Source organism: Catharus ustulatus, chromosome 10 (genome assembly GCF_009819885.2).
Source record: "Catharus ustulatus isolate bCatUst1 chromosome 10, bCatUst1.pri.v2, whole genome shotgun sequence".
NCBI classification, from domain to species: domain Eukaryota; kingdom Metazoa; phylum Chordata; class Aves; order Passeriformes; family Turdidae; genus Catharus; species Catharus ustulatus.
Window position 1 is genome coordinate 8,168,001 of NC_046230.1, and position 21,769 is coordinate 8,189,769.

General features: G+C 43.7%; 1 protein-coding gene across 1 annotated transcript in view; it reads right to left on the reverse strand.

Annotated features, from left to right (window-relative positions):
- EPHA4 (EPH receptor A4) overlaps positions 1–21,769 on the reverse strand; it is a 103,597-nt gene that overhangs the window by 51,518 nt on the left and 30,310 nt on the right. Inside the window, exon 4 of the mRNA XM_033068587.2 lies at positions 11,174–11,329. Within this exon, the coding sequence (XP_032924478.1) occupies positions 11,174–11,329 (156 nt within the window). The remainder of the gene's footprint in view (positions 1–11,173; positions 11,330–21,769) is intronic.

Genomic DNA, 21,769 nt, shown 5'->3' on the forward strand with positions numbered 1-21,769 from the left:
CTCGGGCACAAAAATCCAGCTCTGGGGCAGATGAGAGAGGAGACAGGACCTGTGCCTCTGAATCACCACCACCATCTGCAATTCTGTCACAAGTCCCATGATCTACAGCGTTTTTCATAGATCTCCTGCCAATGGAAGCACGCATTGCATGCTATTGCTATTTGGCACTGCGGAAGAATGGAGCTAATACTGCCACACTGCCTGGAACAGTTTGAAAATGCTACAGTTCCTACAGGAAATAAAATTTAAATCTGAACATTTTAATTCTGAACAACAATTAATTTAAAAATTAATTTTATGATGTTAGGAAGGCAGGTGCTGCTGTTGTCCCTGCACAGGACAGCAGAATCTGAGGGTGGACCTGCAGAGCCACTCAGCCTTCTCATGTCAGTGCCTGCAGAGGGGACACAGTTTGATCACAGGGCTGAAAGCCGGATCTCTCTGCAGCCCCTTTAACCAGCACCCTGAACGGACAGGGGGCAACTCTGTGGGAACATAGGGAACGGAAGTTTTCAATTTTATTCCTTCCTGGGGCTCCATAAATCCTGCTTCACAATAAACCCATCAAACTCAAGTGAGCCATGAAGCAAATGGGAAGGCCCTGGGTGGAGCAGTTCATTGTGTGTGTCAGGGCTGAGGGAAACACTGAAGAGTCTGTTTAGCAACAAATAATCTTCATCAAGCTAATCTTGCTGTCTTCCTCAACCCTCCTATTAGATTTCCTTAAATGTATTGGGCAATGTGGATTGTTTGGCTTTCTCTTGCTGCAATAGGCTATAGCCATTACAGCTATCTGTCTTTCATCCACAGATAGAGAGATCTGTCTGTCTGAAGGACAGTGTTGTACCCCGTGTCAAACAAACATTCATGAAACAAGAGTTTTTAAGGTGTCAATAGCATATGCACTACTTGTATTGAAAGGGCTGATGCATTTTAGCACTCTTTCTACAACTTCAGGCAGTATTTTAACTTTTCATCCATCAACATTTCTCTCCCTCCCTTCCTACACTTGTCTGTCTCCAGTCAGAAGCCTCCCACACACGCCTGCACAACTGACAAGGACCTGGTGAAAACCATGACAAGGGCACATACCAGCACCTGGCTGTCTCCTTCCTCCCTTCCAGACCTCAGGAGATCCCTGTGTGCCAGCTCTCTGTGGATTACAGGTCTCTGTGGGCACACTGGAGGAGCCTTGGTGGTGCATACCAGGGTCCAAGCCTGGTCCAAGCCCTGCAGTGACTCACAGACAGTTTCTGCAGTGAAGGCCCAGTAATGAGCTCGCTCTCCAGGACTGAAGCAGCCCCTATGGGGTGCAGATGGCAAGGGGACACAGCTGGGAAGGGAACCAGGCTGCAGACTAACACTGGGCATAATAACACCTTAGTAAACTGTTTATTTGCAAGGAGTACATTATTTTCCATTTAAATCAGGTGCCCTAAAGACTAAGGGGCATCAGAGATAGTCGAGTCAAACACCAACAGGTTGTTTGACTGTTGTTTGGGTGCTATCCAGCTGAGAACGTTATCCCAAAGCTCCCTTCTTCCTGTCCCCAAAGGACAGCAGCAGAAATGTAGGAGGCTCAGCCTCAGGAATCTGGCAAAATCATTCTGCCAAGGAGAAAGAATGTCTACCCCAACCAATGAACGATTTCAAAGAAAGATAGCACAAAGGGGATTAGCTACAACTGAGTGAATATTCCTGCTGCCCTGGGGGGTCAGCATGCCCAGCCCCTCATGCACAGATCCCAGGGCTGCAGGTGCCCAAGGACAGGGTCTGACCAGGGCAGGCCAGGACTGCAAGTGCAGCACCACCACAAAGGCACAAGGGCAGGAGAGAGCCCCTCACTGACAAATGCCATACGCCACAAACCCACCCAAAGCCAGGGCAGAGGACATGCTGCAGCTGGAGGGGTTGCAGGGAGACAGGCACGGTTGGTTGGGTGTGCAGGGACACTCCAGCCAAGTCACTCCTCCCCTCCTCCCTACAGCTGCAAACCAGACAGGTCAACCAAAAAATATCCCTGAAAACTAACCCTGGGATTTGAAGGTAGACTTGTAAGTGCACTGTGCTGAGGAACTGTATTTAAATGGTTATGACAGAGGTTTTAATATCCCTGGTTTTACATCTTCCTTTTTTATTACTGATCTGCCCAGCAAGATGTTTCTCTAAAAGTCTCTGTGGGTGTATGCGGTAAATTCAATTACAGTTTTCTACAAGGAGACCAGACAGACTTGTTTGACATCAAGAATACTGCCTTCACTAAACCAGTTAATTTAGTTCAGCAACAGTGTATGGTTAGGAGGCGTGGATTAAAGCACAGAGAACGGAGATGAGAAAGAAATGATTCCCAGCAAAACAGCTCCTGAGTGACCTTGTTGGCCCAGAAAATGAGAAGAAATAAGAAAGACCTTACAGCTTGGTTCTCTGCTGCCCCAGGTGGACAGAACTCCAGAACCCCACTTCTAGACAACAAGCAGCTCCAAATTTTGGGCAAACGACTTTTGTTTGCCAAAGGTAGACACGAGTAAAAAAATTCCTCTTTCCTTTTCTCAGAGGTCTTACAGCCACAGGACTGAAGGTAAAGTTGAGGGCTTTGGTTTGGCCAATTTTATCAGATACAAGTAGCCTTTATATACTATTTTCTTATGCTGAAAAACAAAAACATCACAAAACAAACCAAAAAGCCCTTCAGCACACGGTTCTGACACTTAATTCCTTTAAAGTGAATTTAACACTTCCAAGAAACCTACTCAGGTGGCACCCAGAATAAAGCACTCAGCCACAAATAGCTGCCTGTCTGCACGTTTCTGTCACAGTCTGGCAGAGGGCTCCTGCAGGAGCTCCCTTTTTTATGCCAGTTTAGTCTTCAGCCATCAAGAGTGGCAGTGAATTATTCTGGCAGCAACATTACCCATTAAGGACTGAACTGATATTATCAGTATTAGAACTGTAACCACATCTGTTTACTACTAGCCTATGTTATAGTTAAGATTTATTACCTTGAAAGATCTGGCTGTGGGAGGAGATCTATTAAAACAGCAAACTGAAACCCACACTCTCCATGGAAGTGCTAATGGAGATATTTCAAATATATATCCTCCAGAAGGCAAGCCTTTGTTAGGAGCATCTTTGTCAGTCAGCAGATCAGTGCATTTAAAATGTACCTCCTTTAAAAGGAAGATGCTTTCTAAAGGTATGGATGTGACTAAGTAACTAGCAGGGTGAAACTTTTGAGCCCTGGAAGGAGAAAATGATTAAAAAAATAATTTACTCCATCTGCATGGGCACATATGCAAAAGCACATTTCTCCAGCAGGTAACGGATGTCTCTGCAGCCAGGGCAGTGGATAATTATTTTCAAGTGGGTTGTCACACTGCATTCAGCCTGCGTTCGCCTGACAGTGTGAAATCGGAAGGAAGCTTCATTGGCAATTCCCACCAGACATCAGAAAACCTCAAGCATGTAGAAAAGACTTTAATCTTCTTTAACCATTCCCCCACTCTCCTTGAAGAAAATATCACTTCTTTTTTGAGGCAGAAAAAGCAAACCTTAGCTTGATAAGGATTCCAAATAATTTTAACAAACAAAAAGTATTAAAATATTGTGTTAAAAATAATATAATAACCTGCTACAGTTCAAAGCTTTCTAACTTCACCCTAAAATGGTTAAACATACAGTTAAATATACAATTAAAAATACTGTTAAATGCAGCTGTGTGCCAGCTATGGGTGTTTGCTAATCCAAGTCAATCAGGCAGACCAGCAGGGCTCAATGGGCTTTGCACCAGCACCGACAAAAGGATCCTCTTTATGAGCCTGCTCCAGAGACACTGACCCTCTTCATCGGCCGTGGTTTCAAAGAGAACTCAGGGTATTCAGAAATCTTGAGCTAATTTGCTACATAATAAACAAGATTCATACAAGAGGGAAGGTTGCTATGACTCACGGTGGTTTAAAAGGAGCCTGGGATGAACTGGGCTGTTTTGAATCGGCAGCTTGGCCTTGGCTGCACTACAGAGGAGCAGCAAAGTCTTTGATAAGTTAAAGGAGCAGCAGGCACCTGGGAGCAAGCATCTGACTGTCTAATAGCAAGGCAACCTGACTAGAAATGCACTATCAGAAGCAGGGAAGAGTTGAGCACATCTGCTGTACAAGATCTGAGAGCCAGCTTTTGTGCAGAACGCAGCAAGAATAAAGAGACCAAATAAAGAGGTGCACAAAAAAAAGGATCCACGCAATGAACGCTTCCAAAGATCTCCAGAGCATATCTGCAGAGAGCAATGAAATGCCAATGGAAGCACCTCAGGTACAGCCTCTGAAGGGGCTGGCTCAGGCACAGAGGCAGCACTAGGGCTCTGCTAAGGCTGCTGGTCGTGTCCAGCCTCACCCACTGGCAAGGGCTCACCACGATGGCACTGTATGGATGGCCTTTAACAGCTCTAATCAATGCTCTTTAATTTGATCATGGCTCTAGAATCATCTCCCTGGGGGTAGGGCTGAGCGTGAAACAGAGAGTTCGCTATTTCAGAGAGGATGCAAAGAAAGTAATTATTAAATAATCAATGTCTTTAAATGCCTTAAGTCACTGACTAAAACGTCTGGCAAAGCAGTGCCAGGCACAGTGCTCAAGAGGAAGAAGCACTTTGGCCGCCTCTTTCCAACTCATGAGGCTTCACTGAACCTGTGCAGCAGTGGAGCTGTCAGTGATGTTTCAGCATGGGAGCTGTGATGCCCTTCAGATATGCCTTTGTTGTTGATCTGTAACCACCTGAAAGAAAAGTTCTAACACAGAGTAAATGCCTGGGTCCTGTACATTTAAGCTTGCAAATAAAGCCCACACTTTCCCGTGACAGCTGTGGATGTTGCTGCCACTAATTGCTTCTTTCAGCAGTTGTGGACAGGTCCCCTGTTGTTGTGGGCTAATTTACACAAGCAAAGGCAGCTCGGACAACCCTCACTTCTTGTCTGCCTGGCTATTCCTGACCATTTATCATTACAGATTATGTGTTTTACAGCTGGCGAGACCAAAGCCAACAGGCCACGAGATGCAGCAGTCACTTAAAATACCAGTCATCTGCTCCATTTCCACCCTCTCTCCTCTCTGTGCATAGTTAGCCTAACAACTGGGTTATAATAAGGCAAATGATTTGGTAAACAATTCATTTATTTACTTGGGCAAGATTCCTTTGACTTCAGTGGGAGTTCTGCCAAGCCAGGGATCCTGGACCAGCGCCAGTGACAAAATGCCCATTCCACTGGAATGTACGATTTCCTATTTACTTGCCAAAAGTACCCTGGCTACCAGCTTCACAACAGGCTTTGTTCCTTTCACCCAGAGAACAATCCAATTATAGCTTCTCTCCTAAAGAGTCTAAAGAAGTTAAGCAAAGAAGTCCAGTTAGCAATGGCAGAGGTGTGGGAAAACTGATGGTTGCAGGTACCACTCCTTTGGGCTCTAGGCTTCTCTTCCAAGAACTGCCATGTAAGAACGTTTTGCATTGTCATGTATGCTAAGACATGTTATCACATCTGCTCTAATGCACTGTGCTGCAGACAATGTCACCTGTGTTCACTCACTCTTTCGAGATAAAAAGAATTCCACTGCGGAAACCAGAAAGTTATCTGACAGTCTGACAGGAAAGAAATCCAACCAGAAAAATAAGTTGTTCTGTAATTGGCCCAACTGAATTTCTTATTCTGTTTGCCCTCTAATTTACTTCAACAACTCTACAGAACTGGGTCCTGACTAACCAAATCAAAGCCCCCAGTTAATTGAGTAAATGTCTCTGTTAATTTAAGGCTCTGGCCAGAAAATCAGAAGACAGCTAATAAACAGTTGCTGTATTTAAAGGAGTGATGATTTCAAGTCTGCTGATTATAAACACACACTGTCAAATTACTCCTGTCTCCTCTCTCCAAGCCATAACCACTCCCCTCCTTATTCAATTCCTTCAGCCCATCACCACACACAAGGGGAGACAGCTTTCTCCTTTGAGATTCCCATCACTCACAATCCCTTTCTCTCGCTCTGGCAGCCGATGCACCCATGGATGGTCTATTTTCCCAGCCTACATGGAGAAGAAAAATCATTCTCTCCCTACAGCCTACCCACTGTTCCCTCTGCTCTTGTAACTGCTGTACTGCAGCTTAAAAGGCATTCTGATGTACTATTTACATGAACTATTTACATGAACTATTTAATGAACAATATCACAGGATGTTTTAAGAACAAAATATTTACTGAAGGTGCAGACATATATATGAAGATGTGGAAGAGTTATTATGTCATAAATTTAAATTCTGAAGATCAGAGGCTCTACTGGCATATAGCTCATACTACAGAGAGCAGGCTCCAAGAGCAGAGGACTGCAGCAGTGCCAGCACCAGTGTGGAAGTGTGGCAAAGCCAGTGCAAAGCCACCTACAATGCAGTAGCCAGCACGACTGTGTGGTGTATCCTGCTTTCTGTTTTCCTAGCAGCCACAATGGTGATAACCCACATCCAACTGGAAACTTAGAAAAGGAACAAGTTAAGTTGAAGTAAAAAGAGCACATTTGCTTATTTATATTGTTTACAGTCTAAGCAATCATTATAAACATGTGCTCAAATATTCAGCTCCTATGTAATTACTCATTTGCAGCCACAGTTATTAAGTAGGTAAATTCACTCTTTTCTGAAAATGCAGGTCAAATATTTATCTCTGAGATATGTTAAATGTAACACAAGATTGCATTAAGGGTATATATTAGACTGCAACATTAACAAAATTGAAGTGTTTAGACCTTTCAGACCTTTTTTAAAGCCTTGACCTTGGAAACAAATAAGGACAGTGTTATTTTAATGTGCATTCAAATTTTAACAACACAGTCACACAGCTCTAGTGGAATTCACATTGAGTTTCCACTGTAGATTGCTCATCATTTCATTATGGTTCATTATGCTGATAACTGTCAGAAAGCATTAGAAGCAGGAGCCTTGAGTAATAGCACTGAAATGGTAATTTAAAAACAATATACTTTCTGAAGGAAATACAGCAGTGCACTAAATTCAATTAGAAGAGGGGAATGTAAAGACAAGTAAGTGATGTTTGCTGTTTGAAGTCAGGCTATTCAGTTTCTTGATAACCTAGACTGGAGAAGGTCTTTTTAAAGCAGGCACTCTCTTGCATCTCACTACATCTGCTCTTATTATCTCCAAGCTCCTCCAGTATTAACTGTCTTAAATGCAACCATTTTTGAAATATTTCAGGCCATGACAAAATATCAATCAATCCACCAGTCCCTCTTTGGGTGACACAACTGACTAAATTATTCAGGGTCATTTACTGAGGCGGATTTCAAGCCGGACAGTCCATGATGGTAATCTCTCTTTTGTAAAGGGCTCCCAATTAAAAATCATTAATAATTTGAATTCAACAGACAATATAAACAATACAAAATCGTCCCATTCTCACTCATAATGCCAGCATTGTTTGTGAAGAGTTAGAAAACCCAACTCATTAATGGTGGGGACGCAGGAGCAACGCCCTTTAATTCGGGTGGGAACTGCACCTGCCTGCACCAGGCTGAAATATCTCCTTACAGAGAAGGGAATTCAGGGACAAGGGCCATGATTGAGACTGATTTGTTTTCCTGCCTCATGGATTAATGTGTGGGTAAGGCAATTTATTCTCCATTACATTGCTAACCTTATGAAAGACCCTTCCTCTCTGCAAGTACTGAAATATAATGAAGGTCTGTCGAGTTGCCTTGACATTGCTTTTGCAATGCTTCCAAAAGGGAAAGGCATCAGTGTTTCCCATGGTTGGGGCTCAGGTGTGTTACAAGTCAATCATGCCATCTCCATGCCCAAGCACACAGCTGACAAGCCCAGTGTGCTTCAGAGCTCAAAGTCCGAATTCCCAAGTTTGGCCAAAGCAGCAGATCCAGAGCGGCTCTGCCCCGCGGTGGTGACAGACACACTGATGATCCCCAGGAGGCAAGCTGGAGGGGAAAGATGCACCAGTAAACACGTGGCTGTCAGGGAATCTGCCTGGCCTGTGACACAGCCCACTCCACTGTCCCTAAACCCACCCTGCCACATTCTGCCCTTACCTGCACAAACTTTACACCAGACACAATTACTCACTCTAGCAGAGCTGAAATAGAGCAGAATACTAAAACCAGAGTTTGAGTAACTTGTTTAGGAGCCTGATGCCTGGCTTACCTGAGGTTAGACAGTTTTTACAGCTCAACAAGGGATGGCAGTGTCAGAGAGTAGTGTTATGGAAGGGTGAAACTCTGGAGCACCTCTCCTGGCCACACACCAGGAAGAAGCTACTGCTTTTGTTACTTATCATGGGAACTGCAAGAAAGGAAAAGGAAGGGGAATCCTCTAATTCCCTTTCATCCACTAGCACAATCAGGCTAACGGAAAGTCCTAACAGTCTTCCTCCCCCAACCTAGAAGGAAAGATAAGTGACAAGGCCAGCCAGTTTACTACTAAAGGAAATCAATAGCCAAGGGTCAAAGCTTTACAAAAACATGTCTTAAGAAGGCTGAAGTTCTTCATCGTAAAAAGTGTTTAGGAATAATAAAGAAGGGATCAATCCACAGCCCATTCCAGGTGTTCTTTCCAAATTATCCAATGCTACTTTTATTCACCTGGTCTAATAGTTCTCCAAGTGAACAGAAACCTGATTTTACAAGCCAGTGGAGCAGAGTCTATCTTTTTGCTAGAAGAATGGATCTCAGATACTGTGTTTTATTTCTTCATTAGTGTGCCGTCACACTGAGCGATTACCAAATGCAGGCCTGAATGAGAATACCAGAGTTAAAGAGCATAATGAACAAAGAAGGTGCCTGATTATTATGGCTGTCAGCACAAGGGAATTGGGTTTGTCACCGGGTTTAACCAACTGGTAAGAACTGATTACAGTCTGAATCCACCTGAAAGGCTCTCTGATGTTTATGCTCCCTTCTGTCTGCACACCCCTCAGCAAAGTCAGACAAACAGGGACCTTCTGAAGGGTCCTCCTTCAGCAGAGACCCTTGGAATGCTGTCACCTGCCTCAAACCACGGGCAGAAGGGCACTCAGAGGGGGAGCATGGCAAAGGAGGAGCCCCAGAGCCCCGGGGCAGGGCTGCAGCCTGTCCTGAGCAGCAGCAGCATCCTTCCAGCACAGCCAAGGCAGCTCCGGCAGGGGCTGCCAGCAGCACCAGGGGCTGGGGGACACAGCTGCCCCACAGGACAGCCAGAAACTGCTCCTGCCACATCCTTCACCTTGCACCACAGAAAAAGAAGCCCTTCAGCTACAGGAAAATTCAAAGTTATGAAGCAGGACCTCCAGAGACAGGCCTGTTTTCCAAGAGTGGGTATCCATGAGATTGTGATGTTGGCTTGCCTCCGCATCCTAGGCTGCTGCAGGGGTGAAGACTGAGGCCAGCACCACAGCCTTTGCCTTTTCTCCTTCCCTCTTTGTATTTTTGGGGTAAAAGACCAAGATCAGGAACTCCAGCTTTGTCTGACCTCCCAAGACAGGAATGGGGAAGAGTGCCTGCCAAGGCTTGACAAAAAAGGGCTAAACTTGCAGGGGTACATTTTGCAGTACCAGCAAACATACATATCGTTTGCTTACAATTTCCCCATCTGGAAATGTTTTGCTCTCTCCTCATACTTCACTAACTGCACAGGCCTATTTAAATTCAACCAGTTGATTACTAATTTGATTTCAATTTGGTCAAGATACATTCACAAGGAGCAAGGCTTTGAAAAAACTTTTGTTGGTATAATGTTGTTTGGGGTGTACATTCCAAACAACAGTTGTATTGTTGCAGAAAGACATTTTTCCTATCAAACTGGTCACGTTTGAGATCTAGTAGTGTAAATTATATTATGGAAAGCATGTTCTTGCCCATTTAGAAAAGGTTTCACAATACAGTTAGACTCCTTTCCCAGTCAATACTTGGCAAGGGATATATGCACCACTCTGCTTCCTACTAAGCAAAAGCAGCTGCTCTTGGCTATGCCCTGGCCTCCTTAACCACCACCAGCAAAACTCACTGCTGAAAAGAAGGAAATCACTGGAGAACAGCTGGAAGCAAGGGGCTGTGGGGAAGGGATGAGTGCTAACTTAGTTATGGACACACTCTGTTTCTGCCTTGTAAGGGAGAAATTAAGGTTTAAATAAATGTGAGTCATCTCTCACAAAATTAATTCTCAATATATTAAAATGTTACAAAAGAAATATCTCGGCCTTCCCTCACTCAGACACACACAGACTCTCACTACATAAATATACAGCTGAACTCCAAAAATCTGGAAACACTTCCAATAGCTTTCAGGGAATGCCACACATGGATATCCCCCTGGTAAAATACAGCCCTTTCACTTATTGTTTCAAACTGCTCTGCTCCTAAGAAAGTGAAAACCAAAGAAGTAGATGATCACAATTTAACACCAGGACATGCCTGGAATCCCAGGTCTCTGACTGCATGAGCCATTAACCAACAGAGAGGACAAGGAGTTCATCCAGCAACCCTGTGACTGCCCAATGCATCTCTCCTTCTCCCTGATGAAAGTATGTGGGTGGAATTAAAGCAAATTCCATTTGCTGCACATGATGTATTTACCTGCACAGAATAAAATAAACCATGCATTGGGTGGTTGTTTCATTAAAGTTTAAGGTAAGACTTATTATTACAACTCCTTTCAGATGAACACTTAGGTTCCCAAGGGTCACCAGCTATATTTCAAGCAGATCAGAAATATAATGGGATTATAAATTTTACCTGTTTACCTGAGGTCATACAATAACAAGGAAAGTTTCCACAATTTCTACAAATATCCATATTTAAAGAGATGAAAGGTGATGTGATCTACTGGCCAGGTGCTCAGACTGGAACTGAGGCCTGTATTTTACTTCTACCTGTGTTACAAAGGTGTGCAAGTCCCTCTTTTGTAACTGTGCCTCCTCTTTGATTTACACTGCAAGCTCACAAGGCTCAGCATAACCATGCCACATCAGGAACGGAGAGCTGAGAACCAGCACTGCCACTCACAAGTGGGAGCCAAAATGCAAACTGCATCTGCAAAGGGCCATGAGAGCTACAGAGCGCTGCTGCCAGAAGCAGGACAGAGACACAGAGAAGAAATGGGTGATCAAGGGGCGAGAGGCTGTGCAGAGCCCAACTTACGCGTGCAGGGCATGGAGGCAGCGTCGTTTTCCGCGCGGAAGAAGCCGCGGTCGCAGGTGCAGGACGTGGAGCCTTCCCAGATGGAGTAGCTGTGAGGAGGGCACTTGGCACAGGCCACATCTGTCGAGAGAGCCTTGTAGTATCCGATTTTGCAAGCTAGATGGAGGAACAGGAAGGGAGAGTGTTACTGGCCCGGGCTGTGATCATCAATTGCTAGTTTACTCATTCAAAATCAAGGCAGGAGACATTTCAAAGAGATGTAATGATGTCCTCTTAGCCCCAGGTGAAGAATTATCAATCACACACTCTTAATGAGTAGTCCTACATCAGGGGATACTGATTTCTAATTCCAACAAGAGCCATTTTAAAAGCTGGCTTAGAGATGGCAAAAAAAATAAATTATACTCTTCTGTTGACACTGCCAGAAAATCAGCTGCCTCTTTGTGCTTACTGTGGAGTTGCATGTGGCTTAACCCATGTCCACCTGCACCCCACACACACAGAGCACGACAAAAGGGGTGCAATTGGTTTATTCTATGACCACTTAAGGAATGGCAGCTGACAGTCAGACACTGCCAATTTTTACGAGGGAGTGGGACAGGAACCCAACATGCCCGGAAATGGCTCATCTCCCTCCTGGCAAGGCAGAATTCATTTGGCTCTTTCTCCCCAAGGGAGGAGATCAGCAATGCTGTGCCCTGCTCAAAGCTCAGCAGTAACTGCACCACTGCCACCCGGGCCCACGCGCACTTGGCAAGCTTTCCGTGACATCAGCTTCATAAAAGCAGGACTTACACAAAAGGCTACTTTTACATCACTTGGAAAAAACCCATTAGCATCATTAATAACACATTTTCATGGTGGCTAACAGGTATGTCATCCTAGAAATTTCTGCCTTGGCCAGAGAAAAAAGCCCATCATCACCGCTGGCTTTTAGCACTGAGGAGGAGAGAGAAAATTCCCAGGCAGGCAAACCAGTGAAAAAGAAAGGCTGTCCCCAGTATTTACGGTGTGACTCACTCCCACATCTTGTCGTTTATCACCTACACTACCTTTAGGGTTCCCCTGCTACACACAGGCTCCTGTTGGGAGGGCGTAAGCCCCCACATGGCCAGGGCTCACTCTTGCTGTTCCAACCTTCCCTCGGTCCCCCTCACTCTTTCCCTGCTGCTCTTACGAAGCCCTCCAGTGGGAAACGGAGAGAGATGTTCGTAACACATTTATAAAAGGGCGAGTTACTTCACTCTTATTAGCCCAAGCCATTAATGCAATGTCCTTAACAAGTCCTGGCTTTACGACATGCTGCACGCCGCCCGCGAGAGCGCTGGGAGATCAGCCCGCTGTCACTCATGGGGCTGTCCCGGGAGCACAGCACCTCGAGAGAGAAAACACACTGCTCAAGTGACTGAGAGCTACACTTCCAGAGCTCACAGGCATCGTGGTGCTTGATAAGGTTCAACTTGCAAGGTGTGCTTTGGCCATGCTTCAAACAGCCTCGAGGTTTCAGTTAAAACCAGCAGGGAGAATCGCAGGGGTTAAATCCAGCCTGCCCACCTCAGAAATTATTTTGGCCCCTGAACACAAATTCAAACCCAGCATGTCTGGCCCATCAGCCAGGTACCAGCAGGATGCAAAGGCAACACCTGGAAACAGCTTATTCTGCCTGGGATGGGAATTGCCCAGCAAAACAGATAAGGAAAATAACCCTTCTCTTATATATGATTTGCACTATCAGGTGAGCAAGTTGCTATATCACTACATGTCCCTGGGTTTAACAACAGCAAGTGGCAGTTGCTGGTCTTAGATATTCCTCCTGGTTTTCAGTGTCACAGCTCATATGAGAAACATCCTTAGTCTGTGTATGACCAGGACACTCACCCACAGGAAGGATCTTGCTGCCGTATATAAAGACAAGGCATTGAAAAATGGAATACAGGAGGAAACCAAACTGACTGCTTTAATCCACAAAATTCTTTCTATTGTTCATGGATTTAAAAACTAAACATGTAAACTCTAATATTACTCTTAATATGAACACCACAACCCACAGAAATCATTAAAGAGTGAGCCATCTTTAGCATATTTGGGGTATTAAAACACTTATCTATTCAACAATCTAGCTCAAGGCTGACTATCCTATTTGGGCTATAACATGCTTCTAGAAAGACAAGAAAATGTCACACATAGGTAAAGATTTTTGTGACCATTCCTCACTGTCCTTTCATATTCTGTGGTTTAAAAGGGAGTAGATGTATTCAGTCGGTACTGCAAGGTCAATACTCTGCAACTCAAGGATTTTTTCCCCCTCGTTTCATGCACTTTATTTTGTTTTCTACTATATTAAGTCAAGATGTTTAATATTTCAAGACCTGAAGAAAGCTCTCCTAAAGCACACACAGCCATTTTGCTTCAAAAATCGACTACTCCTGAAGACAGTTTTCATTTTAGTGTGCTCAGAGATTCACCACATTTCACAGCAGACATGAAAGGGCATTGGAGGATGTGCTGCATTAAACCAGGAGTTCTTTGCCCCCAAGAGCTCCATGGTACCGCCACTTAAAACCTCAAACCTAATCCTGTAAAAGCTGTTCTTAGCATGGAGTGCTGCTGACACACCTATTACAACTATGGACGGACTGTTTTTTGAAGGGTAATGATTTAGTAGGCAAACAAGAAGCCTGTACAGAACTCATTCCCTGGAAGTCTTTATTGCTTGCTCATGACAAATCTTCACGCAGCTGCTTTTCTAGGAAGGATTTGCTGGGTGAGACCCAGCATGAATGGGGTTCTTACACAGTTTTCGAAAGATGCCTTTGTAAAAAGATTAGTTCACATGTGCAATGCAAACTTTGAGTTCAATTTCTTAGCTTTGCCTTAATTAGTTCTTTCTGTTAGGTTTCTTTCTTTTTTTCTTGAAGGAGAAAAACCTTTTCTCACATTCAGGTCACCCACAAGGGTAACACGGTTACAATCGACTACATCACATTCGCGGGAAATTCTCAAACAAAAATATTTTCAGTTCACAGTTTTTCCTCAGAACAAATCACACTGATTTAAATGGACATCAGCTTGAAATAATCATGTTGATGCCTTTGACTTATAATATTAAAATCCATTTGATTTTTATTTCTCTTAAAGCAAGGCAAGATCTGGCAAATATTGCTGGTCATTATTACATGCATTTTTCTTTCTTTTTTCCAAATATATCAGAGTGATACATGTCAAAACTGCAAAAATTGCTCTGAGGAATTATGGAACTTCAGTCAAATCTAGATGTAAATTTTCTCAAGCTGTTTTTCCAACTCCAATTTCACATTAAAACCTGATTTTCAGACTTAAAGTTTCCTGAAAAAAAGAGAAAGAATATGCGTGTGGGTTGCAAAGTCTGCTTGCTTGGTCTCTCCAAATGCTGAATTTTCTACTAGAACATTTCAGACAGCAATTTTAGAATTTAAAAACCCATGTCAGTGGATGGGGTTCTAATCACATTCTTTTAAAACACTGCTACAACAAAATACATGTATTAAATTGGTTTTAACTATTTTTAAATAAGCTATGCGGGGGGGTTTTATTTGGGGGTGGGCGAAATATTTAAGAAAATTATTCTTTCAAATTTAAGAGTTGTTTAAAAAAAAAATCCCCCACTACTTGCTCTTAAATTGTTCCTTCATCCTTGTAAAAATGGCAATAATTCCTTCCATCTGAGTTTGGAAAAGGCTTGACATACCTAATAGTTCTTTTTTGAAAAAAATTTAAATTGTGTAACATTCGCAAAGGGCTGGATAAAGAAATCATCTCTTTGCTGACAAGTTCCTAAACCATTAAAAATGCAGTGCATATCTGAAAGACATTGCAGGGAGCTGCAAGGCAGAGGCTGGGATGGGATTGGGATGGGATTGGGATGGGATTGGGATGGGATTGGGATGGTCCCAAGAGGGCCAGCCCCAAGCTGCAGACTGCTGGGCAGGAGCTCTGGCAGCAGCCCTGGACACCAGGGACCAAGGCCAGGAAAAATCCTGCCTGGAGCTCAGCCTCTGCTGAAGAGGAGGACTTCCTGAAATAAATCCTGATTTCTGATTAGGACCTAATAAAGCAAATAGGGAGAAAAACAAGCACAGAAATGTGGTTTTGCTCAAGTAAATCTAGTTAGGTCAATAAACTGCTATCAGAAGCAAATGTGACAGGGATGCTCGATGCACAAAGGCTCAGTGGGATGCAGTCCTGCACAGGCCAGCAGCCCTGCCTGCACAGCCATGGTCGTGAGCTACATCCCTGAGCAAAGGCTGAGCCCTCACACAGGCACCACAAGGAAAGGGCCCCCAGGCAGGACAGGACAGGACCACAACCAAACCACGCTCCTGCTGCACCCCCTGCCCAAAAGGAACCTCTGTACCCCCAGCAACACTTGTTATCACAGGAAAGTGGGCAGTGCCACTGAAACTGTGCAATCAGCTCAATTGTCAGAAAGTCTACATTCCAGTTTCCATTTCTTGAAGCACAAAAATATGTCAGCTACATACTTAGGAAAACTTCTAAGTTCCTTGAGAAGCAGTTTTGAATCAAATCTCCCCCTGCACACAACAAAAGAGGGAAAACTACTTTTAAGTCAATGATTGTAGCCAGCTTTAGAGAAAGACTTCAAAACTGTACTCTTGGTGAAATGAAGGACAAGGCAAATAATTTAGTAAGATATATTTCAATATCACGTTTATACATTTCAGTGAGAAAAGAAGTTTGTGTTTAAATACTTGAAAAAATACTTTGATAGCACATTTGATGTGTTTTATCACTGGTTGCTTTTTCTACAGCTCTTCTCTCTGGAAATATTTTGAGTTTATGTTTCAACTGCACCCTTAGGAACAAAAAGTTACTTTTACTTTTTCCCTTGAATGTTCTTCTTAGTCTGTAAGAGGATGAATCTTCTCTCTCTCATTGTAACAAAACTACATCTGCCACATAAGAAGGTAGCATCTCCTCAGCTTACTTTTACTGTTATTACCATTTCTGAACAGATTTTTGTGTGTTAATTATAGAACTCAATTGTTTGGATAGTCTCTTTTGATGAGCTTTCTGCCCCGCACCATGAACCCCTCTGTTATTGTACAGCTGTTTTACTTCCAAATGCTCATCAGGGTTCTCTAATTGTCAAGCTGTCCCAGCAACTAGGTCTTTTGACCTAAAAGTCAAAGAAAGGGAGTCACCCTTGTCTCCCCAGCATGAATACCCCAGCAGTCCCAGTGGCCCCCTGATACCTACGAGACAATACCTTTCCAGATCATTGCCACTACAAGCATAATTGGGTTTGGGGTGAAATGAGAAGATTTCAAATAGGATGAATTAATGAGTTTCTTGTAAAATTAAGTCGTTCTCCTGGTCCAATCTAATTACTCACTGTAATGCCCCTGAGGGTGATAAATAAAGATCCTTAGAAGCCAAGCAGGAGGGAAAAAAAAAAAAAGGTTTCTCTTGAGCATTTCTTAAAAGTCAAGTTGTAGAATGTGATGTGATGTACCAAATGCTCTTTCCAAATAACGTCAGATTCCTTTGATGTTCACACTGTAAGATCTTTGCCTCCTGTTAATAATGACTGTACTATTGCTACACATAAAAAGGAGCTCCCCATCTTTAACTCGTATCTCTGATGAGAAAACCAGTATTTCCACACACTAAGCATGTACTTTTGATGCATGAGTGACAAGGAAACAAACACAATCCCATTGGGGAAGAGTCTAGACTGTTTGGCTGCAGAGCACTTTTACTCCATGATTGGGTAAAAACTCAGGAAGTTCAAAACAGAAATAAAGGGACCTTGGAACACAAATGTATTATGATTTGAAATCCAAACTCTGAGTATCCAAGCCACTGGACCTGTACATGCAAATACCCTGGCAGGTTAAGCACTCAGTCCTCCTTTGCAAAGCTGCAGCACAAACCAAGTGGAGGAGCTTTTCACACATCCTATCTGAACAACCATAAAAAAACCCCTAAAAATCAAAAATATTTGTGTTTTTTTTTTCTCCAGTATAGTTTCCTTGGCCACAGGTCTGCTGCAAGTGCTGTGGTTTGCTGATTTAAGGCTGGGGAGTGATCCCATGATGCCAGAGCAGGACTCAAACATCTTTGGCTAATCCAGAAGTACTTGCCTGATGTGCATCCATGGAGTCATGATGATCACCTTGTTGATAAGTGGTCAGATTTTTATTTGGCTTATGGGAGACTGGAAAGTCAATTGCCTACTTCAGTTTAAGTGAGGAGATAAAGTCATCTTTGGTGTGGGAACAAATCACCATGACCATGCAAGGTCTCCTGCTGAACCCTCAGGAGGGAAAGGGATGAGGCACTCCCTGCTAACTGCAAGGTGCCCACTGCCACAGCCTGTCAGACAGCAGGGAATGGCAGTGCACTGACACCAGCCAAACCCTTCTGCACCATCAGGCACAGCCCATCAGCTCCACTTCACTCAGTCTCCTCTGTGCTCAGTCCTCTCCTGCAACACTTCCACAGACTCTGGCTGACCTGGAGGGCCAGCAGCCAGCACTGCCAGTGAAAGCAAAGACAAAAAGGTATTTAGTACCTCTGCCATGTCCTAGCTCACTAGGTCTCCTGCCCCACTGAGCACTAGGACTGTGGTTTCCTCAGCTTTCCTTATTGTGCCTGCAGGAGCAGGTGTCCTTGGTGTCCTTCATATCCCACAAACTCCAGCCAAGCTTTGGCTTTCCTAACACCTCCTCTGCATCCTCAGGCAATGGCCAGACTCTAGAATGCTCCTGGGTGCTTCTCTTGTGTGTCTGAGCTGTGCCAAGGGCTCCCTGCCCATCCACCTTGGCCTTCTGCAACACCCCTTTAGCTTCTGCAGCTGCTGTGCACGTGCTTGCAGCAGCTTGTCCTCAAAACCCACCATGTGGGCTTCTTCAGCACCCTCCTGATAACATTCCTGAGCAAGCCAAAATCTTCTGACCTGAATTCCAAACCTTTATTTATTTTTTTTAAATATACATGAAATCCAGGGAAACAAACCATGAAAAGTGAAGTCTCCAGCTCAGCAAAGGGCACAAGCACAACAGGTCAGGACATCTGACACAGCAATCTGCTCAAGACAGAGCTACAGGCACTAACAGAGCTCCCAGGTGTGTGATACAAGAACCAGAATGGCCTGTTAATCCCAGCCAAGGAGGTCTTGTTCCCCTGGGTATCATTTCTTTGCACAGCCTCCAGAGCCAACTGCAGGATGTTTCTGCCATGCACTTGGGCACTGAACACTGTGGGCACTGCTGGCACGGCCACGCTGCCAAATCCTCTCTGCAGGGACAGGGTCTGTGGGTTTGGAGTGCCACTCCCAAGCAGCATCAGTTCTCCTGTGCTTTGCGCAGAGAAAAATGCTTTGCTTGTCTTCTACAGAAATATTACAAATCAACTTGTACCTCATGCAAAAGAAATATAATCATGCTGATAACACAGTTGTTTCAAAAGCTGAAATCTGCTTCATCAGATCCCTTTTTCTAAAGAAACTAGATAGTCAAAATCATAAACCAAAAAAATAAATACATATACAATTCATGCATTAAGTTTAATAGGTACATACATATAAAAATGAAAAATCAGCTTTTATTCTTAAAAATTAATAAGAATTATTCTGAACTTTGCTACATAGCTGATAGATCCCAACTGCTAAAAAAAAATCCTCTTCTTAAAAATATATGAATTTGAAAATCTCACATTTCTATGTACTACTAATAATATTAGCTTAGCTATGCAACCCTCTCTTCTGCTACGGCTGTGGTAGTTGGAGGGGGGAACAGCTGGGGATAAATTTGACATTCCTCACATCATGCTCACTCCTGGTCTTTGACAGCATCCTGATCTCATGTTAGCTCTGTCAACCCTGCCAGCACACAGAGCTTCCAGCCCTGCACAAAAGGGGGGAACAGCTGGAAAACCTCACCAAGGAAAATCAGCCCCTGGATAGAACACCTGCTGCACTGGGTTTTTGTCTGAAATTAAAACAAAATTAGAAAGCTAAAAATTCAAGGACTAGGTGAAAAAATTCATGACTGAAAATAACCACCAAAAAAAAAAAATCCTCTCTCAGTGAGAAGTCAGCATTTTCCACGAGGAGTGGAAATCCCAACCTGCTCTGCTCTCTACAGGAAGATATTTGCTAGGACTGGCAGTGGCGAGCGAAGCTGACGGCCAGCAGCAGGAAGCACTGGGGACACTGTGCCTGCACAGTGCACGGGGACATGTCCCTTCCTGCAGGCACACAGCACTAAAAGCACACACAGGTCACGTTTAAGTGCTTTAACAATGAGGAATGTGCTGCTGAACCGGGGGCTTGGCAGGTCACTGGTTGCATTTTTGCTTTTAAAAGTATTTAAGAACAAACAGATGCGCTGGTATGACAGAGCTCCCTGTGCTCAGAGCTGGAGCAGCCGTGTCCCTTTGGGGAGCAGAGGGCAGCAGCACTGCCAGCACACTGACCCAGAGCCATGGGCATCCTGCACACACTGCTGCCTGAGCCAGTGTCAGATGTTCTGCTCTTCTGAGTGCTCAGGCTGGCACTCTGCTCTATCACAGACTTCATCTAACTTTGAAAGTTTAATCACCTTTATACAAGCCGTGAGATTTAAGGGATGAGTCAACTAATCAGTTTCAAATAATTACTCAATTAGAAAAACAAGTTGATGGATTCCCTTGAACAGAGGCAGCACAAGGAGAATCACAAAACTGACAGATTTTCAAGGAAATCCAAGATAAGGTGCTTTTTTAAATATATATAAAAAGAGGAAACCGTGATTTTTGTTCTTCAGCACTACGTTTTACAGGGGGGAAAAAATCCCTACTGAAGTTTTATGATATACTCCAGTGAAAGCTGATTAATTGGCCTGAATCTCCACATTAACAAGCCCTAATCCTCTTGTCAGGAGACCTGCTTACAAGCTTCTCTCCCCAGTGGTGTAAAAGCACTGATGAGAACAGAGATCTGTTATCTCAAAAGCACTGTCCAGCCAGCCTGGGATTATCTCTCATCTCTTAAATCTTAACAGTTCTGCAGAAAGGCAATTAAACCTCCAAAGTTAGATAAGCCTGTGATAGAGCACAGTATCAGCTTGAGCACTTTAAGAAAGAAAGGCCCTACACAGAGTTCTGACATTACTGTTTAAAATGTCTATTTGCTCCTAACACAAGCATCAGCTCAGGGTCCTGGAATTTGCAAAGATTGTACTTGTAATGTATTACAGAGCATCTAACATGTTATTCCTAGTTATTTTAAAACTGCTTCTATTTTAAACAGGCTAATAGGACAATGCAAGTTGGCTGAAATAATTATTACATTAATACCCCTTAACAAATTGTCTATTGTTAAGAATTTGAGGATTGATCCTGCACTTAAATCCCTTAATGCAACCTCTTTTGTTCAAGTGGAATTTCACTGCACAACAGAACCACCACAGCTGTAATGTTTTCTGCTACTGTTTGAACTTGTATCATGAGCGTGATGGGGCCATGTCACACCAGCAAACTAAAAACTACAGCATTTTCCTGGGCTTTAGTTATTCTTGCTTTAACTGTGAGCAGCCTGGAACACCATTTAATCTCCTATCTCCAGAGCTACAGCAAGATGTCTTAATATGGTTTAATCATCACATCCTCTCTAGATGGTTGTACAACATTATATATAAACAACAGAAAAAAAAGCTATTTTGGTCTCCCCAGAGAATTGCTTGACACAAAGGTTTTGGAAGATGCCTAAATATAGGCAGTTCTGGTGAGATCCGGGCCTATTCAAGATAACAACTCTGCACTATTTTTGACTGTTTAACAAGGATGCTGAGAACACAATGACTTCAAAACACCACTGCTTTGGCTCTCCCCAGCACTAAAGAAAATAGATGAGGTGCTCACAGAGTCACTGAGTTAGGAAAAAAACCGAGTCCAACTGCCAACTCTGCACTGCCAAGTCCACCACCAAACCATCTCCCTAGGTGCCACATCTACACATCTTTTAAATACCTTTGCTTCTGAGAGACTCCCATCAACACCACTGTAAAAAACTATCAAACCTCTACTTAGTAGTACATCAATCAAAATAGTGGCATGCAAATCATGATCCATTAAGTACTTCACACTTGATTACCCACGACACTTTAGAGAGGGTCATACATTGATGAGTTGCTTCTCTCCTCTTTGCCCTTTGCTATTTGGAACACACGAGCACTTTTAGTTCATTACCAATGCAAAATTCAGCACAAAGCCCGACTTCAGCAAGAGGAAAACAGCAGCTCAGTTGTTTGTCCTTTTCTCCCTAAATCTGCTCGAGCTGCATGTTTCTCTGCTCTACACAGATCCCACCTTTTCAGAAGTGTTGGACTTGTGGCACATGCAGGTGCACCCTTGTTTAAATGTGGCACTAGCTACCAAAGAGGCTCTGAAAGAGGAAGACTCAAACCACCCAGGATTCCCCTAGATGCCTTTTTTTCACCTCAGCTCTCTCCTAGATGTGACAATCAAGCTGAAGTTCCACAGAATGGTTAAGGCTGGAAGGACCACTGGAGGCTCTCCACTCCAAGCTCTCTGCTCCAGCAGGGCTCTGCAGAG